General features: G+C 45.6%; 1 protein-coding gene across 1 annotated transcript in view; it reads left to right on the top strand.

Moving 5' to 3' along the window:
• The window catches only part of cdk14 (cyclin dependent kinase 14), a 149,789-nt gene that overhangs the window by 79,527 nt on the left and 48,294 nt on the right, over nt 1-21,968 (top strand). The window contains exons 9-10 of the mRNA XM_070911678.1: nt 5,299-5,419; nt 11,121-11,214. Coding sequence (XP_070767779.1) covers nt 5,299-5,419; nt 11,121-11,214 — 215 coding nt within the window. The remainder of the gene's footprint in view (nt 1-5,298; nt 5,420-11,120; nt 11,215-21,968) is intronic.

The following is a 21,968-nucleotide window of genomic DNA, read 5'->3' as shown; positions in this document are numbered from 1 at the left end:
GTCTTTTTTTGCATTGCTTCCTTCAGTTTTGTTAGTGTCGTACTTCCCAAATTAGTTTCCAGGATCCGGGAATATGGCAGCGTTGCTAAAACTGTGTTCCCAGATTTTATCAATCACTTGTGGAGGATACAACATTATCCTCACAGAAGCAAATGATCAGAGAGAAAATTCTTCAGAGTACAAGGAGGAAAAAATAAATTAAAAGCCCTTTTTATAGAGGGATTTTCTTTAGTAGTTAATCCGGATCTTGATCTGGGTGGATATAATAAAGTAAACATTATTCCATTACGTATTGACATATACGACGAGAGGGTCTCCTCCCAGTTTGGTGTGCCTGGAATACCTCCACCGGGAGGCATCTGAATCAGATGCCCAAACCACCGCAACAGGCTCCTTTCAATGCAAAGGAGCAATGGTTCTACTCCTCATTCTTTCAGGAACTACCCGAAGCTCATGACCATATTTGAGGTTTGGAACATAGATAAGACTGATAAATTGACAGCTTTGTCTCGGTAATAGGGACAAGGACATCTGGTCTATAGAAATACCGTAGAAGCATATGTTTTAATTGGACCCGACACGTCCGGAGAACAATACGTGCAGGACTTTGAGCCAGCCAACCAACATGCAATACGCATCTCTGTGTCGACGCCATAGAGTTTTGGTACGAAGGTGTTCATAGTATATTTATTCAACCAAATGTCCAAAACCCAAAGATATTCAGTTTACTACCATGTATCACATGACAAGAGATGCATCCAAATCCTCACATTTGCGAAGCTGGAACCAGGAGATTGGTTTGGAATTTTTTGTATTTTTGCTGTCACTGAGCACAGCCATAGCTGGCGAATGTGTACTGATGTGTGTGTTTAGTTTCTGGGGAAGTTGGTGTTGCCGCGCTGTGAAGTGAACAGCTGCTGGGATAATGATGTGTGAGGAGTGAAACAATGTGACAATGGAGCTGGAGGAATGTCGCAGACTGTTTGCCTCTCCCCAGTGGGCCGTTCCACCCAGCCACCTCGCCATAGCAGGGGGACGGGTGGGCTGGTGCGCGACCGCGTGACTGTTGTGTGGATTTTGGGAGGTTGCAGATGGTATTTTGAAGTCTGTTAAGAGTCAAGGCTCAGTCCAAGAGTCAAGTCCAAACCTGAGACCAGACTGAAATAACCTGCAGGGTTTAACACACCAGCAGCAGAAATAAAATGTGTGTTTGTTGGTGGGTGTAGGTAATGACCTGACTGGTTTCATGTAGGCTACGATAATGCAGAGCTAATTACAGTCCACTTCGTGTTGGGAAATGAGCTGGGACGATGGCAGGTGGTGTGGTGCACTGCACACATACACCCACATACACACACACACACCCTCCACGGAGGGCATTATTCCGCTTATAGCATGATCACTTGGCAAAGATTTATATTTTCATGCGTTTTTTTGCAACCAAAATCTAAAGTTTTTCACGAGCCATAACACCTGAGGATTTGACTAACACCTGGAACAATCATTACCATCCCATAAGGTTCTTATGCAATGGAAACATTGTTCAGTACTCTCGTAAATAGGACTACCCTTAGATAGTACTTGCCAACGGGAGATATTTCTAGTCCGCTCAGCTCATAGAATCCTTTGGCTAAGCTATGAGCCAGAAAGCTAATGTTCACTGGAATTGCTCAGTTGGTGTCAGTCACGATACTCTATTCTGATTGGCTGCAGGGTGCCCATTAAGTCCTGTCACTTCAGTTTGACCTTCTCCTTTGAAAAAAATGTTTTTTCTTTTCCCCTGAACAGCCAAGCAGAGCAGTATTTACCCGCTTTGGTTCCTCATCCATATTAGATGTGTGTATTTTCAGCGGAGCGAATGCAGCCGAAAACACTCAAAGCATGCCTTGCTGTGCAGCCGAGTCTGCCTCGACTCTCTGTGTGTTTTTTTGGCCTCCCAACACACCGTTGTGTTTGCACTCTGTTCGTAGTGGAAAGGCTGACGACACCACCACCTATAGATCCTATACACAGTGAGTGTGTTAACGTGCACTTACATATTCTGCCTCAACCTGATTAATGGATTTGTGGACAGGTGCAATAGATCATTTTCAGATTTAAATGTGTCCAAACACATGGACATAGAGAAATCTCAACAATAATGTTCACACATGTTCAAAACGTAACATTATACACCGTCATACACGCTGTACGCACAAGCACCACTCAGGAATGGAACGGCTTCCAAATAGTAGCACACTTAAACAGTGTAGTTTGGAATTTTATATAGGTGTTATTGGCATGTGGACGTTAAACAAATCGCTCTAGCCTTTGTCCAAAAGTGGGGAGGGGGGGGGGGGGGGGGAGGCCTACTGGTACCTCTAAAGCTCACTAATCATCGAGTGACCTACACTGAAACTGGTTCTGTATCATCATGCCTGTACAATCTGCCTCCAAAACCTGTGCTCGCTGACCCTTGCTATATCATGTGCAAATAATCCAGGATGCATGCACAGCAGAGGGGGGGGGGGGGGGGGGGGGGGGGGGCGTAGAAAACTAATTCCCACAATGTCATACCTTAAATAGTTAGGCTTAAACGTGGACATTTTTCAGTTATAGGTACATTTGCATAAGGCGCTCATCCTGATATTTCTAAAACGTGTATACAACATGGCCTCACATTGATAAACATCTGGCACCTCTGGCTAAATTGCATATCAAATGGAACCGTGCCGCTCAGAGCGGCGATAACGCTAACCCAGTTAGTGCAAAGTGAAGAAAGTGGAAGCGTATTTGCCAAAATGTTACATTTTACCTCTACATGAGTCCTGTACATTGAGAACACGAATGAAGGCCGGGGAAGAACTGAGCAAAAGTAGAATTCCCTCCATTTTTGGACTGGCTACACTGGTGCCGGAGCCTGGTTTGATGAAACCACGCTGATCTGCCGGGGAGCCGTGACGCCCAAAGCGAGCCAGAATGCGATGAGAAGACGTTTTTGTCGTCCCCTGAGGAATTATACAGTATTTTAAACAGCTTCTGGCAGAATATCTCGGTACATCTCTCAGTCTGGCTGCATGTTAGGAGGAGGAGAAGCAGCAGACGCGAGAAACTGCCTTTAAAATCCAATTGAACTATAAAAGAGCAGGGCTGTCTTTCCCCTGGGGACGGAGGCTATTTTAGTCCTCCTCTTTTTGCATGTTCAATCTTTCTTCACTCTGGTTTCCGGCCCACCTCTCCCCCGGTTATATTTTGTGGTCCTCGGTTCTTGTGTGTGAGATAGTTGATGTATAATTCACCGGTGACCTTCATCCCAGCAGCTACCTGGACAGGAGGGCAGGTCAACTGGTGAACCACAGCAGATGAAGTTGGCTGAAGGTGTGTGTGCGTGTGCTTTTGATGTAGTACCCCCCTCTGCATCTGACTCATGGGGTTTGCGGGGGGGGGGGGGGGTTGGGGTCAGGGCTCAGTGTCTTCCACACCACCCTCATGTTAACCTATAGAACACTGAACAAGGTGATCCGAATGTCAAAGCACTATCAAAACTCTGTTTATGTACATACAGCATGGTGAGCAAGCAGCAGGAAACAGGGAAACATTGTCGCCTGTAAATCAAAGTATTGGAAACATTTTTACCCAGTAATCAAAGTCCAAATTGCAATATCTACTATACAGGTACTGTACATCATATTCAGAGCCACGACCAGTGCAAGTCAACCTGTGTCACTGCGTCCGTCATGAACAGGAGGGTTATCGTTTTTCTGGGCATTGTTGACAGGCATGCTGGGAAATGTAGGACGCTTAGTGGCGGGGCAGACGGAACAGCTTTGTGTTACTTCCTCCAGACTCTCCAGACATGCTTTGTCCCATTGTCATCGGTACTACTACATGCCACAAACAGGCCAGCCTCCTGCCACTGCACTTTCTTTTATGATGAGTAGATGTTGTCTACACACACACACACACACACACACACACACACACACACAGACGCCTGCAGCGGAAATGATAGCCTCTCAGTGTGAGCGGGCTGACGGCGTCTATTTCTTACGTGAGATCAGTGTGTGGAAATTACAGTGCTCGGCCGTGATGAATGCCAGCGGAAACTCCTTTCTACTGTGGAAATGTTAAATACCACCTCCCACCTCTCATTTATTCTCCTCTCTGCCCCCTTCTTCCTCCCACACACAGGGTATTAGCACCAGGGCAGGAAGTCCTTTTTTTTTTACCAAGCTAAATGCTTTAATTAAGCCCCCCCCCCCCGACCACTTGGGAAGAGACAAAGAGGTAATGCCATCAGCCTCATTAAAGCTCGCTGCATCTGCACTCTGCTCTACCATTAGCTGCCATGGGAGTACTGTCACCGGATACTTAACTAAGCTGAGTTTGTATCACCGCATGGATAAATGCTAGAACAGGGTTAGAATAACCTTGTGCACTTATTATAAAAACCCTTTTAGAAGTGTTTTTTTTTCTTTTTTTTTGTGGTTCTCGTAAAGCCTCATGATAGTTTCCAGTTACAGGTAGAAAAGTAGCTGGCCGTACTATCACCACTGATCTGCCGTACTCAAATGACGTCCGGTTCAACAGGAGTTTTGGTCCCTTGGGTTTTTCTGACTGATGCTCACGTCACGTGGTTTCTCACTGAAACCTTAAAGGTCTTCCATTTGGAAAGGTGATCTCAGGCTTGTCCTGTCCGAAGACGGTTTACAGTACACAGTTTTCAGTGAGTTAGCAATTGAATATTGAAAGCAACATGTGCCGATGGGTACCAACATGGAGCATTGACTTTATCTCTCAATGTCCGTCACCAATAAATCTGCTTAGAAATTATAGAAAAAAAAGACACCAGATCTTTATAACTCTCGAACTTGCCTGAGCATCACCACGTTTTTCCATTTTCTTCAGTATCAAAGTAATCCCGAGATGGTTGTCTCTACGTCCATGGGTACATTACAAACAGGAACTGCTGATAGCTAATTCGGCATGCTTTCAGTGGGGCCAATTTGCCAAAATATTATACTCCCAAATTATGGTTATCCGTCCATGGGGGGGGGGGGGGGGTCAAACCCCTGTTCAACTGTGGGAACATCGTACACTAATTCCTCTCCTAATTTGTGCAGTATTCTACAATGTTACCTCCTCTTGAATGCTTTCTATACATTGTCGCAACATCTACAACCGGGCGTTATACACTGCCCGACTGGCTGCTCTCCTTTCAGCTTTGTTTTTTTTCCGAAGCCCGCTGAAGGTCATTCAATGATAATGCTTTCTGAGACAGTGTTGTTGTTGTTGTTGTTGTTGTGTTGCTCCCCTCAGGCCTGGCCAGGGCCAAGTCGGTCCCCAGCCATACCTACTCCAACGAGGTGGTGACCCTGTGGTACCGGCCTCCAGATGTCCTGCTGGGATCCACAGACTACTCCACCTGCCTGGACATGTGGTGGGTACTCCTCACCCCTGACCCTGAACCCCCCCCCCCCCCCCCCCCCCCCCATACTCCCATCATGCACTCTTTGTGTAATTTATCCTTGATTTATTCAGCTAGTCCTGTAAAGATCTAGATCTGTTTGTTTTTTTTTGAGTTGACGAAAACCTATTAAACTCCACTTATCTGTAGCTCATCCTAACCTTAGGGTGTGTTCCCCCTTTGTATTATGTGTATTCCTTGGATGAATCTGTTGTGTATCTTAGTTTCTTCCTCTTGGCCACCCTTCACCTCCTGTAATCATGGATCTAGAGAGGCGGAATGACACATATTCATCACATTCACACCGTATAGGAGGCTGGTCCATAGAGGCAGAGGGGGGGTTGCTCCTCTATTTTTGAGAGGCAAGGGGGAGATCAAAATATAAAAAAAAGAGTAATAGATTGAAATAAACCATTACCAAAGCTCAGCATCATTCTTAAAATAATTTTCCATTGTTGAAATTCTGATTGAAATGCTTCAACAGCGACACCTGCAGGCCTGGCAAGAGGTGAAAGGGCAGTCTGTGTGAAGTGGTGGTAACAAGGGTATTTCTAGTTCCAATTATTGTGAGATATTTTATAACATTTGGGATCATGTAAGACGAGTTACAGGTAAAACCACATGTCGCCTCTCAGTCAAGTGTTTTCAAAATGTAATCTTTTAGTGATGTGTTCAAATGTATGTACATTTATCATTTCTTTTCTGATGTGCTACTATATGAAATTATGATTCCATCTATCGCTTTGCCGCCAGTTCGTCACACTGGGTTGTATTTCCTCCAGTCCTCCCACCAGTCACCACCAGTCACCAGCCGCCACTAATTCACACTTATTACACGAATAGATGGAGCTGCCGCGGATATGGAGGAAACAACTATTGAACTGTAACCGGCCTGACAACAGGCACATTAGCGGACTTATTATCCACCTGCTAGAGTCTAGAGTTCGGGGCTGAATGATTTGGGGAAAATACATGATTGCATGTTTTTCTGACCATAACTGCGATTTCAATTCACATTTCAAAGTTGCTGTTTTCCAAAAGCGTCAGAGTAACATTAACAGGTAAAAAATAAAATATCAATTTAGCATGATATTACATTTGTGGTGTACCACATTACTCAATATTCATTATTAAAAAAACAAATTTGATATTCAAAAGAGGTGTTATATTTACTGATAACCGTGACATTGTTTTTACATCTCACTGACAACCCATAATGATGCCGCTGACAGCTCTGCACTGTAGCTGCTTTCACAGTACCAAATCCTGAAGGTGATGATTTGGAGGTTTTGAGGTGATAAATATAAAACAGTTATATAATGAGCATACATGCTTTAAGTTTTGAAATTGACATTTTACTATCTGCCAGCTCATTCACTTAAGAACTCCCAAGCTCAGTGCTAACTAGCACTTCCAATATGTTCACGTGCAGAGAGACTTTTTAACGGCAAAACAACACACCCTACTTTCTACCTGTCCAAGCATAAACATGATTCATAATGGTGCTCGAGGACGGACTGGGAATGCTTAATGGCCCTTGACTTTTGTACTCGCAACCGATATAGCTTAGGGGGCATCAGGGACCCGCGCCCGGATCAGAGTACACTTGACCCCAAAGTCCAGTGATGGAAAGGGATGGGCCCCAGGTAAAGTTAGAATGAACTGGACCAAAAGGAATTGGCTGGGGAGAGAGAGGCTGACCGATGTAATACCCAGTGGTTAAATCGGGCCATTCTGTCCGGGGCTCAGCCTCCCCACCTTCTGTGTCATCATGGGACGCTTAACTTCCCCAACATTGTGTATATTTTTACACTTTTCTCGGGCCTTAATAATTCAAACAGTGACTAAAACACATTTCCTTCGTAGCTGTAAGAGCATAGGCCTAAATGAGGTGATGGAAGAACTTGTGAACTTCAGAACTTCACAAGTGTTTTGTCAGAGCTTGTACCGGATGGACCCAGTGAGGCATAGGCTACATGCTGCTTCACCCTTATCCCACTAGTGATAGCCTTAGAGGGCGAAAGCTGTTTTGGGGATCTCAGTCCAATTTATACACAGTGAGACGGAGGTGAGGCCTAAACAATCCCTCCCACAAAAAAAAAGAAAGTATGTTTTGCGTTGCATCGGAGCCAATTGTCAAGCGGCCCACCTGGAAGACTCCCAGTGGTCCCGATCGCCAGTCCCACTATGGTGGTGCTCCCTTATCAAGAAACCATGTTTGGCTGAGCATAAAAAGCACAGCCGTTGGCACGCAGAGCTTGGACAACAGCAGAGATTTTATTTTGGACAACTCGCAGAATTACGCCAATTAGCTACGGCGGAGTGTATTTTCTGGCGACAGTCATATAAGCCGACTAAAAGCCGTTATAAAATTACAAAGACATTAGTAATGTCATTTAAATTGCGGCTCTTGCCATTTGGAAATTGCATTCATCCAAAATGTGATTTTGATATTAAAATGATTAACCAGCCCTAGTTTTAAGAATAAATTAGCTGTTACGTAACATGTGATCTGTACGGCTTTAGTGAAATCTAGCTGATGTTCGCAGCTCTTGGTTTTAGGGTGAAAACTTGCAAGAATGACTTGTCTGATGGAGCTGATCTGATCTCGATGCTGTAGAAGTGGTCGGCACTTCATCAGTTAGCGATGTGGCATCTGATACCAGAGCTTGGAGACAGTTTCTGCTTCATCGCGTTAAGAAAATGACATTGTCGACGACGTTTGGTCTAATGTGTAGCATGCCTACACCAAATTAGAAAGGACACAAACTGTAATGAATCAAAATGACTAAACAGGAACAAGAACACACATCATGCTTTTTTTAATTTTGACTCTGATGCAGAGATGCTGACATATATTAAGTTATATCTGCAAATGCTTGAACAGGAAATGGAAAGTGAGTACGCCCCAGAGGTGGAGGAATCTGTTTCCCAGCCATTCTCTACACCAGCCGCTCTCCACCTAGTGTCCCTAACCTCCGAAGCTTCCTTCCATCAATGCTGGTGTTGGACTCCCAGTCGAGCCTTGGTGACCCCTTCTGCCTGGACAGGCGGTCAGCAGGGACATCCCTTAAGCCCCAGCTGCATTCTCTAGTTTCCAATTAAAAAGCAGGTGGGGGCTTTGGGGGTCTGGGAGATGTGTCTGCCTCAAGGGTATGTGCAGGTGGGCAAATCCACAGGGTGGTGTTTCATCCCTCTGAGCGTCACCCTGCGACACACTCACGCTCACCCCTGGTCACTTAGGAAGCAGTCTTCCATGAAGAAGCTTCTCTTGCAAGGACCAAAAGGTTCTCTTCCTGCCACGAGAAGCATCCGTCACAGCAGCCTGCAGGTTACGGGCTGCCATCTGTGAGGAGGCAGGACGAGATGGAAGACGGGAACTGCTCTATTTTTACCCTCAGCACATCACCGGGCTGTAGCTCTCGCACGCGTCTTGTCAGTCAATCCGACTCACCGCATCGAAATCGCTCAAGTGTGATCATGCGCAGATTATTGCACAGGTTGACGGCAGGCTGCACTGCAAGACGTTTCCAACTTCAACGGGAACGCTGGTTCTGTGTTTTTCATTATCGTCGACAAATCCCGTGAAAAGACCCCGACCAACGACGCATCAGTCCGTCTCTCAATACTTCCTGACTTCCCTGTCCTGTTTATGGCCCTCAGCTCCAAGCACGTTGGTTCCTACTGAATATGTTCTTTAAAAATGATGTATTTAAAAAGAAAAGGCTCAGTCATTTCCCAAAATAGCTGGCCCTTGTAGTTTTTAACAAACGTCATTCAGACAGGAGGAAATAGCGCATTTCTTTGTGTTCCTTTTCATCTGCGGATTGATCCGCTCTTTTCCGGCAGTGGTGCACAATGTGACACTGAAAGCACAGTAAAAAAAAATAAAAATAAAAATTGAACAAACTATGACAAAGACTCACTTGTTTAGACAGATGTGTTCAGGGCTTTTATTTCCAGCAACAGCATATTGATGTGACTGCACACATTCAGGGTTTTAGTCATCACTTTCTGGAATTTCAAATAAGTGTATTTATGGAACTCTGAAGATGTTTTCGGTATGAGTGTGCCTATTTTATTTACGTAGCTTTTATTAACAAGCAACACAAAGATAGTAAAAGACAAGATCGCACCGCAATCCCGCCAAGATGAAGGCTGCACTTTGCCGTCCGCTGTATGCGTACGTACAAACATGTTAATGCGTCCTCACACACTATGTATATAAAGGTATAGAATCAACAAAATAAAAGGTTTAAAAACACTTTCTGCCTTCCCACACGTGTCGTCTGGCTGTCTTTTGTTCTGAATAAATACGCACTAAGAAATCAAAGTACAGGGATGGACCTAAAAAGGTCCAACTGCTTTGTCGCTCCAGCTGTACCCTAGCAGGGTACTGTACCTCTGCAACAGTGGTAAATTTTTTGTGCCTTCTTGTCTGTACTTCTAAAAGAACATTTATTGCGCCCCTAGTGACAAAAATGTGCCTTTATGGCCTGGTGCAAAAATGTACCCATTGGAAAGGTACAGAATTGATATAATGAGAGTACAGCAGGAAAAACATACCCTTAAATTGAATTCAATAATTCAATAATTCAACCAATATATTGTTCCACTCGAACTGATACCCTCAACAAGTCCAGCACTGCTTTTCAACATTAAGCTGAAGCAAAAGCCCTCAGGAGCCGTTCACTAATCACTGAGTGCAACAAAACTCCATTTCACAACTTGGTCTACACGGATAAAACATGACAAAGTTGAGTGAAACCAACCATGGAAGTAGTAGGAAGTCGTGCATGTGAGGGCCGCACAGGTCCGCAGCATAGACTGGCTGTCCTTTTAATATTTACAGGTTGAAGTTGTTAACAGCTTGGTATTCTGCTGCCTTGACCTAACCTGTCGTAACAACTCGAAAGCTTTAGTGCAGCCTTGCACGGTCTTGCATACCTTCTGTCGCCCTTGTCAGGCAGGAACGTCATCATTATCATCATCCAGTATCGGATGTTAACCACATGACTGGCCTGACAGCAAACTAGATAGAAAGGTGTAGTCCTGTAGATGAAAATGGTATTGTTTTGGAGCTCACCTTTGACCGTACACACCTCAGCTAAGTCCTGTAGAGCCACTGGATGCTGAGGTTACAGCCGGTGTCGTGGAGATCCATCCATCTCCATGACACCGGATTTCATTCACAGCAGGCTGCGGGAATGTTAAAATAGAAGGAATGCAGAAATTTCGAGTGATGAATTACTCCCTCCCCCCCGCCTCCTTGCATTGCTGGTTTTTCGGCTCAGAGAGGGAGTGTGCGTTGAGCCGGAAAGCGAAGCTGTCAGGAAACAATAGCCCTTTGACAAATGAGCGCTGGCAACAGACACACTCGCATCTTTCACTCTTTGCCTCTTTACTTATATTTCTCCTCACAGGTTACACTGATCAACCAATTTACTGAGTTCAACCTACATTTACAGTCTAAAGAGCCTTTAGGGAGAAAAGAAACCAGTATCTTTTCTGAATGACTTTCGCTTTCAGGCTTGTTGAGGTGATCAAACAGTGTTGCACAACCTGTATTTAGATGTATACAAAGAGCAACAAGAAAATAATCCACTGGTCTTGTAGTTATGTGTTCAATCAGCATTGAATGGGAGGTCTTATCACGTGTTGTTCTCTCTTCAAGGGGAGTGGGCTGCATTTTCATCGAGATGATCCAAGGAGTGGCCGCCTTCCCCGGGATGAAGGACATCCAAGACCAGCTGGAGAGGATATTCCTGGTGAGTCGCTGATTCTGCGGTGTCTTAAGGGTGTGCGCTGTGTATGCATGAGTGTATGTGTTCGGATGGCAGCTGTTGTTGTGGAAAGCCTCCCGCCGCGCAGCCGACATCATCAGTTTCTGCTGGATCTCCTTTTCTTTCCGTCCAACAACAGCAGGAGTGCGGCTGAGCATTGAAGGCTTTTTTTTTTTTGGTCATTTAGCAAAATAACTTCTCAAACGCACACAAGATCTTTGCTGTAAGACCGCCAGGATCCCGTTTCAGAAGGTTCTCAGACATTCAGTAGTGGCCGTGAAGGGACGTCTAACTTTGGGACAATCCATCCATTGTACACAAAAAGTTTGTGCAAAGTTAAAATTTAAATCCCATCAAAGAATTTGTCAACAAGACCCAACAAATGATTTGACGCTAACTTTCGATGCTCAACATTTTTTTTTATTATTTCAGTGCTCAAGAAGTACCGAGGTTCAACACCCAGCCCTAAGTAGGAATGCAGGGGATGAAATAAAAATGTTATGCCAGGGCAACTAGCTGTACTTAATTTATTTCAGGAGGTGACACTCAAACAAGAAGAAATGCTCAATCATGCACTTAGGACTGTAGGACTGTACCCAAACAGTTTTCCCAAGTTGACTGTGTTTTGACAATTTTGGGCTGGTGCTTCAAATATTTTGAACATTCACTCCAGATGAAACAGCTTTTGTTATTTTATTTAGCAAGGCGCCTCCTGTTTTTTTTGTTATGCGTCCAGGTCTTGTTGTTGGTAGTGAGTTGCTGCCTCAAGCGAAGGACTTCAAGTATCTCGAGGTCTCGTTCGCGAGTGAGGGTAAAATGGAGCACGAGGCCCGAGATCGGCAGAGACTCGGCGGGGCTTTTTTTCATCACCCTCCTCCCTATTTCCATCACAATTAGGTTTGCAATCAGGTCATTTGAGGCAGAGCTCGGTTTGTGACACTTTGTGTGTGTTTAAAGTACCATGCAGGTACTGTGAGATGGACAAACATCACCTGGGCGATGAATGGCAGGGTCAGAATGTGGTCCAAGCAGCAGGAGTCATTGCTTCCAGCCTGGCTTGTGACAAAGGCACAGGCCTGATAGTCTGATGATGTGTGTTTTCTACACACACACACACACACACACATTAGGCCAATTAATAACAGTCAAGTCTCATTTGAATGCCACAGCATGCACCAGCGCTGCTGCTGGCCAGGTGTATCCGTCCGTGGCCCCGAGTCCGTTTCAAACTGGACCGCCTCCAGCGGGGTATCGCACCGTGAGACAAAACACGGGGTTTGCAAATGCAAAGCTGAAAAATGGAGCGGTGGGAACTACTAGATCCTAGAAATAGGATGGCATGATTCTTTTAAAGTGAAGTGAGGTCTCATGAATCCTTTAATCTCCTGATCTGCCATCCCCCCACATAATTCCGTCCCCAATCTCTTAATTGAAGCAGAATGTAGCAGGGCAGACATAATGGATTTATATTCATAGGCTGGAAGGGCCTGAATAATTAATGTCGAAAAATTGACGGAGATGAGAGTATGAAAGGGTTCTACCAGGGAAGGAGTCAAGTGTTGGAGACACTTGCATTGCATTCACTGCTGTTTGGCCTCCGGGCTGAGGGGTAAAGATACGCATCTGAGAATGGATGGATGCTGGATGAAGGGACGGGGAGAGGTAGAGGAAGCCCTGCAGTTGGGGGCCGGGGGGGGGGTCTTTTACAAAGCAGAGGAGAGGGAGATGAAGAAAAATGCTTCTTATTGATTGTCTTTTATGCCAGAAGGGAAAAGTGGGCTTTCCTGCGCACATCTGTAACAGGCCCAGCTCCCCTCCCAGAGACAAAGACGCACCGCGATAGGACGAGGGGGGGCCCGACAGCTGGATGGCTGCTGGCCAGACTGACGATGAGGCTCAGCTGCACACTGCCTCCCTACAGAGGCTACCCACTTTTGTTAGAAATCTTTTTTACTGTCTGGCGCCGTCATCGAGGTCCACCGGAGAATTTCACGTGCGCAACAAAAACATGACAGTCAGGCTCAACAAAGAGCCTGAAAGAGAATCCCTGATTAAAAAAATTTTAAAAAAAGGATTTGGCGTGACTGTAGATCCATTCAGGGACAGTCTGTAACAACGTGACTAGTCTGAGAAGGTGGATTTGTTAAACCTGGGCTGACACCGACACATGAATTGCTCCAACTGACACTTAATCACATTGATTGTACACGTAGAAACTCTACTGTTACAGAGACACAAGCCCCCCCCCCCCCGCAGTTCACCTGGTGCTGCATTATAAAAGCCATTACTAAAGGACAGTCCTATTTAAATACCAGGAGTTCCTATAACTTAACTTCCATAGAAACATAACACAACATAACACTAACTTTCTTTGATCGTCTTTTATTCAAATGTGCCTTTGTTTACAACACAACACTATAAATATATTCCGGGCCAAACTTAGCCTTTGCAGTTTCTCATCCAAATCACATTCCGCGTTTTGTGTTAGAGTCTTTTCAGCTGTCAGCCAGAGGTAGAAGAGTCAGATGAATATGGAAATGTGGAGGCTTGTGGCTCGGCGAGGCAATGTGCGATCACAAAACCGGCCCACCTGTCAAGATCGGGCCCGCCGTTGACATTTCCATCCACCCTGCTCGCTCGGCGGCCCTGCGTGCTGCTGCCGGGCTGTCAGACGGGTCAGAGTTGGGATGCGCAGCCTCAGAGGCTTGTGTGAAATGGCACCATCAATGAATTATGCGGAGTCAGAAGCATCTTAAAGGCCATGTTGTTTGAGGAGAGGAAGGGAAAGGTCAGCTTCCATCACCGCCTGAGAGGGCACCCTGCCAGGAGTTGAGTCGGCACATTGAACACAGCGTCCGCAGAGCTGGAATGTCACGAGGTGGCCTGGAGTTTTTTTCCTCATGTTAGCCGAGCCTTCAGCGCGATGGGGCGTTTGCATTCGTGCAGGAAAAAACAAAAAGAGGGGGGCCTCTTGCATGTGCTGCTGTTCAGTGCACATTTAATAGTGAATAAAATCAGCGCGCAGCACGAACGACGTACTTTTTTTCCGAATCAGTACGACATCCGGGTGTTTTTCACATACTGCATGTTTAGCTTTTGTTTGCATACTGCACACTACATGCTACTTTTTCCCGCCAAATCAGTATGTACTGCTAGTATAGTGGGCGGTCTCCAATACAGCCTTGGAGATCTGGTTGGGTTATGCTAGTAGCGGCTAATGTAGCCTCGGCTGAAGCCTCGAGCAGAGGTGAATGAGGCCACAGAGGCCTGGTGAGCTCGCAACCGACGCTGACTCGAGTGACCCTCGCACAGCTCACTGGAGAGCCTTTCATGACTCGGTCATTCTCACAAATATGCAGCAGAACTCCCCAAGACCCGTAAAAACTATAAAAATCCATGACAAGTGGTTCAACGTATTAGAATTTTTAGCGCAGCTCTTTGCAGCACTATCGTAAGGATTAAATAACAAAAAATAAGATAATAATAATAATAATAATAATAATAATGTAAAGCAGAATTGCTCTTTAACTGGAGCAGTCATTCGAGTCTTCGTGCTCGTTACTTTCAAAGGACCACAGTCTCTTTTAAGAAGTCTGGACATGCAGGGGCTTGAAACAAATCATCTTGGTGATTATTCTCCATGACCAACCTTTTCAAAGTCTCGATGTGATTTAAATCCTCTCCGGAGTTACCCCAGTGTTAGAGACGCCAACACTTTGTATCTTTCACTGCAGGCATTAACCCCGTGATGATGACTGTCCCGTCCTGTTCGACACCAAGGTGGAAGTAATGTGTTGTATTTTAAAACCCATTTAGCAACTACCCCCCCCACCCCCACCCCCCACCCCGCCTCGACCCCAACTCGTCATTAATGTGTCCATCCACAATTAAACTTTGAATCAGGCCCCTGTGGCAAGTAGATAAATGAATAAATCCTCAAATTTGGCTTTTCTGTTCCCTACTTCACATTTCCTTCCCCTCTGATACACCTCCACAGTGTTGTTACCCTTGACAGCATTAAGGCTGTGCCACTTCCCGGGCTTATCGCCATTCCTTCAGAGCTGCATGTGCACGTCAGGGTGAGCGAAACGCCGATACATGCTCGTATTTATTCAAAATGTCTGTTTTCAGACGCATGCTGAAGTGTCTTTAGCGGCGAAATGGCCGTGGCTTTCCACGGGCACACAGTCTGCTCTGGCCGGTGTTTTTCTTGAGATAAGTGTTAACATGGCTTTGTGTCTCTCTCTCACACACACACACACACACACACACACACACACACTCGCACTGAATGTCTGTGTGAATTTAAGTTGGGGCGGATCAGGCCAGGCTCAGGTGGTTAACTAGCTGTCACCACACAAAAGATTACATCCACTGGAGGGACTATATGAATATGGACAGGTCTATCTACAGGAAATAGCCTGTCAGGCAGAGGTGAGGTGAGTGTGCTGGCGTACAAGCGCCTGTGTGTGTGTGTGTTTATACTTGCAAGACAAAGAGCTGCCTCCTTATATTAGTGCGACTGAAATAGCTGTTTGCGGTGAAATATGAACCCCGCCAATCTGACAGCCATGGATAATATGATAGTTTATGTTTCTGTGCTTAAGCCTTGTTATTTACGCCAACAAGTTTATGTGATCATAATAACGTAATTATGGTCATTAATCAGATTAGGGCATCACTGCAATTAAGATGTTAGCTTACAGGACGGTTTCATTAATATTCCTGTTGCCATGCTGCAGAACCGTCTGAATAATGACTCTAGATGCTTGCCTCCGCAATGTCGCAGTTTTCCTTTCAATGTAGTGTGTATACCTTAAACCCCCCCACCTTTCTGCCATGGGGCTATCACACAGCACACCCTGGTGGTTATATGTGTGTACGTGTTGCCCTTTTCTGATAGCTTCAATAGAACACGTTCCAAAAATCTTAGCGGCAAAGAAGAACCTGGCTCTGTAAATGGCCGAACACGTTTACTCGGTCCTGGCCTTCAATGCTGTGACTAAAATGGGAGGGCTCGGCACGTTAGGGACGTTTTCCCTCCGGTCAATAAACTCGTGACAACGCCAGCGTTATCGATTACACCGGACATTTCGCAAGAAAAGGTATTCATCGACGACGCTCGCTGCGAGACGTACCTCGGCCCTGGACATGCCGGACTGGCACTCCTTCTGGGCAATGTCGTCCCTACTGTGGCAAGTGGAAACCCTCGCAGCGCTTCAGGAGGATGATGATGACAGCGGCTGGGCTAAACATTTGTGCTTCACCGTTAAAGAAGCCCCTGGCCCTTTTTGGACCCTCTCGGCTTGGAGGGGAGGCGCAATGCTGGGCAATGCTGAGTCCTCTGATTTGCCTCCTTCCATTGCCGGCTCGCCTCTCAGTTCTCCTCTCTTTCCAGTGGAAGACTTGGTGTCTGACGATGAGAAGGAGGCTCTGCCAGCCACCTGCCTAGGGCTCTCTTCTGGGACTTCCCGGATATCTTTAAGAGAGGTGCCGCTCGGAAGAGCATTCCCACGCAGGCGCAGCCACTTGAGCTTGCCCCCAGCGCCATGTTGGGAGGCATCTACCACTCTGACTAAGAAACCAGGCGTCCTAAACTTTAAGCCACTGAGGGGCTGCAGAGACAGGCTGATTGTTGATGCGGCCGTCGTAGCTCCGCTTAGTAATGTGTAATGAAATAACTCTGACTTCCTCTTCATGCTTTTTGTTGGAATATTTATTGCTGTCTTCAGTGTCCACAAATCTCCTTACATTCAAACGTTTCACCAGCCCAACAACGTAGCATACCTTTATTGTCTGCAACCCAAAGCACACTTGAGACACCTACTGGCCCAATTTGGGGCATACGTGCACGCTAGATATGGCTCCTACAAAAAAGGTTAAATAGTCGCCTGAAATAGCTGATTGCTGTAGTTTTTAACAAAAAGATTACTCAAACGGACATAAGCGATGCATTTGTTGGGGACTGTTTTCAGTGATGGATTTGCTAGCTTTATTTCCGGCATCAGGACAGTGTACGTGGGATTGAGTCAAATAAACTGCTATGTGTGTGTTCATGGTAATAAAGGAACATGTCACCCAGTAATTTGCGGGGTGGCTCACTGATGCTTATGCTGCTAAAAAGAATATGACGCTATAAGGCGCCTTTTTGTAAAAGGACCCAGAAGCAGCAGAAGGGTCCCGCATGGTAAATACCCATCTTCTCTCTGTAGAGACCCTGTTTATTTAGAGTGTATTCCTGCCATGAAGAGTAAGCCGGTGCATATGCGAGCTGATCTTCCCTCAGGAGAGAGCAAGAGGCTGCTGGGGGAGATAAATAATGCCATTTCACCAACAGCCGCTGTGTCAGTGACATGAGCATCCATCTGCTGAAACCCAAACAGGATAGACGGGGCTTACTGAACACATTCCACCCGGTCGCAGTGGGAGACAGCTGATCCACTTGGCTCTGGTTCTGATCTGTTTGACCCCAGCCGGGAGGTGATTCCGATCTGCTTGGCTATGGATTTGACCGGGATTTTTAGAGCAGAGAAGGAGATGAAGGCCGGGGTCAGTGTTAGGACAAAGACAGAGTAGAGGTAGGAATGTGGATAAGGCAGGGATGGGATACAGCTGCGACTGGGGTCAGTACTGGCACTTACGTTTGGATTAAGGGATAGATCTCTGAGGGAACATATGCAACTTGCAAACCTGCACCTCCCCAAAGGTGCCTAGAATCCTAAGGAACAGAATTTAAAGCATAGCAGAATTAAAACTGCTACAACCAGTGCGTGAAATGGACCAGTACTCACCGGTACTGAGTACCGGCACTTCTGATTTTTGTCCAAATGAGTACCCTTACTTCTTATTGCGCACCGCCACCTCCTGGTCTAGGTGCGCACCCTAAACACTCACGCAACGCCTGATTTTTTTTCCCCCCTCACCATCATTCCACGAAAAACCCGCCCTACTCTGCCTCTGATTGGCTAGTGTTTGTTGGTCTGTTTGGTTAGGCTTAGGCAAGACACTTAAGCAACTGACGAGGGTTCCCATAGACCTAATATAGGTCTTATATGGAATTCATCTGCTTGGCCTGAGCCAATGCAACAATGTAAGTAAATTATTAAATACTATTCTCATGCTTTCTCTTTCCTCCCCTTCATTTATACATATCCACCGTTCTTGCAAAGGGGGGGGGGGGGATCTTGAATTACCAAAGGATAAAGGAAGCTTGTCAGTTCTACTCACTTTATGTTGATTTGACACGCTGCACTTCAAGGTGACATTTGCTGTGACTGCATCGCGCAGTCTCGCCCATACATTATGGACTTGCCTTTGGTGTTCCTTGTCAACATCCAATTGAATCTGTAGGCCAACAGATATCATATTCTCGGTTGGTTTTATCCTAGCATATAATATTATATTTGTGTAGAATTTGATTTGGATCAATAGCTGTGTAAAATGTTTTTTATTGAAGAGGGATATATTACCATACGCGTATAAATATATCCAAGACATGTGCGATGATCATGATGATCAACTGCGAAATTAGGGTACTGGCACCTTTTTTGGTCCAATTCCGGCACTGGCGACAACTAAAACCACTAAAGTTCTGCGACTTTAATACTAAAACCAATGGTTATTTGTCAAAGTTGCAGTCACCTACATATTCATTGCCATACCGAGCAACCCACAGACAAACTGCCAGTGTTTTTTTAAAGAACGGCAGGTGTAATTAATAACATGAATAATGGCTGCATTCCATTTAGGTCGTCCAGTTCCAAGGTCCTAGTCCTGTGCATGCTGGCTTACTGTCGTGACTTACTGGGGCCCTAAAACTGATATATTTATAAAGCACCAAATCACACTCTTTACGTATAGAGCAGGTCTAGACCGACTCTTTATAATATTATTTACAGAGACCCAACAGTTCCCACCATGAGCAAGCACTTGGCGACAGCGGCAAGGAAATACTATATATATATATATTGTGGTGGACTGCAGCATTGTTGTCATTCTCTGTTTTAACAGAGCTGTGTGACCTGAAACACACCGACTTTCACTTAAGGACTGGAAATTGTGTATCACATTGTTTATGTCAGCTGTCTTGTTCACTGTGATGAGTCTGTCGGACCCGCTTTCAGCGCAGTGACTACCCAGATCTCTCTAATCTCTTCATTCTCTCTCTGGCAACATAAATATAATTAGGGGTTCCTGTGTGAAGGTCAGATGTACTGTTTGTGTCTGGCCCGCTGGGTGGTCCGCAACTTAGCTGGTGGGGGGTCGGAGTATCTATGTCCAGTAGAATATGCATGCAGAGCTCAGGGTCGTGACCTGTGACCTCGCAGGAAATCCTCTGTGGCAGAAGTCTCTCTCTGTTTGATCAGTCAGTTTTTCAACACCCCCCCCCCCCCAAACACTGGCGCACCCAGAGCCAGCCCGGCCCTGCCTGATGGATCGCCACGCCCTGCCTTTCAACATGCCGTCTCATGTGTCCAGTCCCACGTCTGTGCTGGGTTTGGGATTCACTGTCCCAGCAAAAGAGATTTTTCCATGTAGGATATGGAGAGAGGAGGAAAAGAAACAACAGCATCAAAAGTCAAACATGGCCTGTCTCTACATTTAACTGACAGATACTACAGCAGTGGGGGGGGGGGTAGCATGGTACTGCTGTAGAGCCACGAATCCTTGCAAGGAGGAAGTAGACAAAACTAGTGAGGTGAGATTCACAAACGAATAGTTCTCTTTTGAGCGAGTTAACTCGAGTCACAGGCGGGAGTGAATCCAAAATCCTGCCTCTGCGCGGTTGTGCATTAAGAGCAAGGTTTACTTCCGACTCGGAGAGTCCCGCGCACACCCCGTCAGCGCTGAACCAAAGAACGAAACTCGGCGACAGACTCTCGTTCAGCGAGCGTGATCTTTGGGTGTCGTCTTGTTTTGCAGTCTTCTGTAAAAGGGGCGGCGGTGTCCGACGTCAACGGAATGAAACTTCGCCCCTTCCACCTTAGATCCACTCTTTCTTAATTCTTAATTCTTTCTTTCTTTTCAAAAGAATTCATGGAGGTAATTAAGTTGATCACATGTCTGATGCTTCCATGTTAAAAGGTTGGCCTACTCAGTTGCTGAAAGTTACCACACACCTTCTGTAAAGACAGAGGTAGACAGTGTTAATCCGGGTCATGCAGGAGACAGGAGACACATCTGCACTCTGGGGGGATGTGAAACTTGGCATTTTAACTAATAACTAATTTCCTGTGTCATTAGCTAAACAAAGGGACATCTCATCTTCGTCTTATCTGGATTCTTTGTCCAGTTAGTTAGTTAAACTTCTGTTGTACCGGCATCAAAATCAGCACGTTGTCCCGAAGCTTCACATTCTTCCTGGGGGAGAAATATAAATTAGTGCACATTAGATTTTGCATTACAAAGCCAGTTTCTTTGTTCTCGTATGAGTTCCCGGTGAGTCAACCCCAAGTCCTGGACTGTGGGAGTAATTAGCAGTTATCATATTGGTCCTGTAGTAAATTGGCCAATTGTCCCTTCACTTCCGTTCGAGTCCAACTCTGAGGTTTGTTTTATGACCCACGTGTCATCTGAAGACAGGGCGTTTGGGGGAAGTTCATCTTTGAGTCTTCGCAGAGTCTGTTTTTATGACCCCGAGAGGCCGCGTGGACCTCATCCATTCCTTTCTCGTTGGAAAAAGGTCAAATTGGAGTCGGTTCTTTAGTGACAGATGTAGAATTATTATAATCATCGTGGTCCTTCTCATGCTACAGGAGAGAACCATTTTTTAAAGCCTTCCTTAAAGATCCCGTCTTGGATGTAGAAAATGGGTATGGACGAGGGTTCAGATGTAAGCTACCACCTGTCGGAGCAACCTTCGCTGCATCTCCAGACCAGTCAGTCAGAGGAAGAATGTGTGTGTGTGTGTGTGTGTGTGTGTGTGTGTGTGTGTGTGTGTGTGTGTGTTTGAGTCATGAACACGGGTGAAAACACTTCCATGATGATTGAAGGCATGTAATTACAGTTGTTAGGATCTGATGTGGCTTTGATTTGTTAACGGGCGTCATAGCTGTGACATTACAGCTAACTCCTGCGATGTATTCCAGCTTCGTCAGGTTCACCCACCACTGTGTTTTATTCTTTTCGTAATGATTCTTCTAGTAATTAGTAATTAGCTCACGACATTATATTCGGCATTAAAGTGTGATGTTCGGCGGCTCACATGCTTCACATCAGATGAAGCTCCTTTTATACATGGTCTCCCAGTTTCAGGGGACAGGATGTAGTTGAACAAGTAACTTGTCTTGTTGTTGTTTTCTGCTTAAACTCAGTTTATCCCCCCCCCCCCACCAGGGACAGCGTCCAAGGAAGCTGTCTGTCTGTCTGTCTGTCTGTCCTGACGCTAGGATTTAATTAACTTTTATAGAGCTAAGTGAATAAAAGGACCAATTACTCTGTCAATAAGAAGACACAACAAGGCCGATATTATTCCAAAGTGCCTTTTTATTTCACGAACAGTAAACAATTGCATGCCTAAGGCCAAGGCAGCCTATCAATAGTAAAAAAAAAAGAATCTGAAATAAAAATGGAATAGCACTGTCTGCAAAATAAAGTCAACTCCATCAAATGAGGTAAGCGGAGCATCACGGGCACTGTAGATGTGTCACTGCTGTGAGCCCGGGGGTCTGACTATACGCTGCAGTGCAGTGCCGGGCGAAGCCATGATTGTGACTGCTCTTCATTGATTCTGCTGCTTT

Source organism: Enoplosus armatus, chromosome 9 (assembly GCF_043641665.1).
Source record: "Enoplosus armatus isolate fEnoArm2 chromosome 9, fEnoArm2.hap1, whole genome shotgun sequence".
NCBI classification, from domain to species: domain Eukaryota; kingdom Metazoa; phylum Chordata; class Actinopteri; order Centrarchiformes; family Enoplosidae; genus Enoplosus; species Enoplosus armatus.
This window is presented reverse-complemented; position numbering and strand designations above follow the sequence as displayed.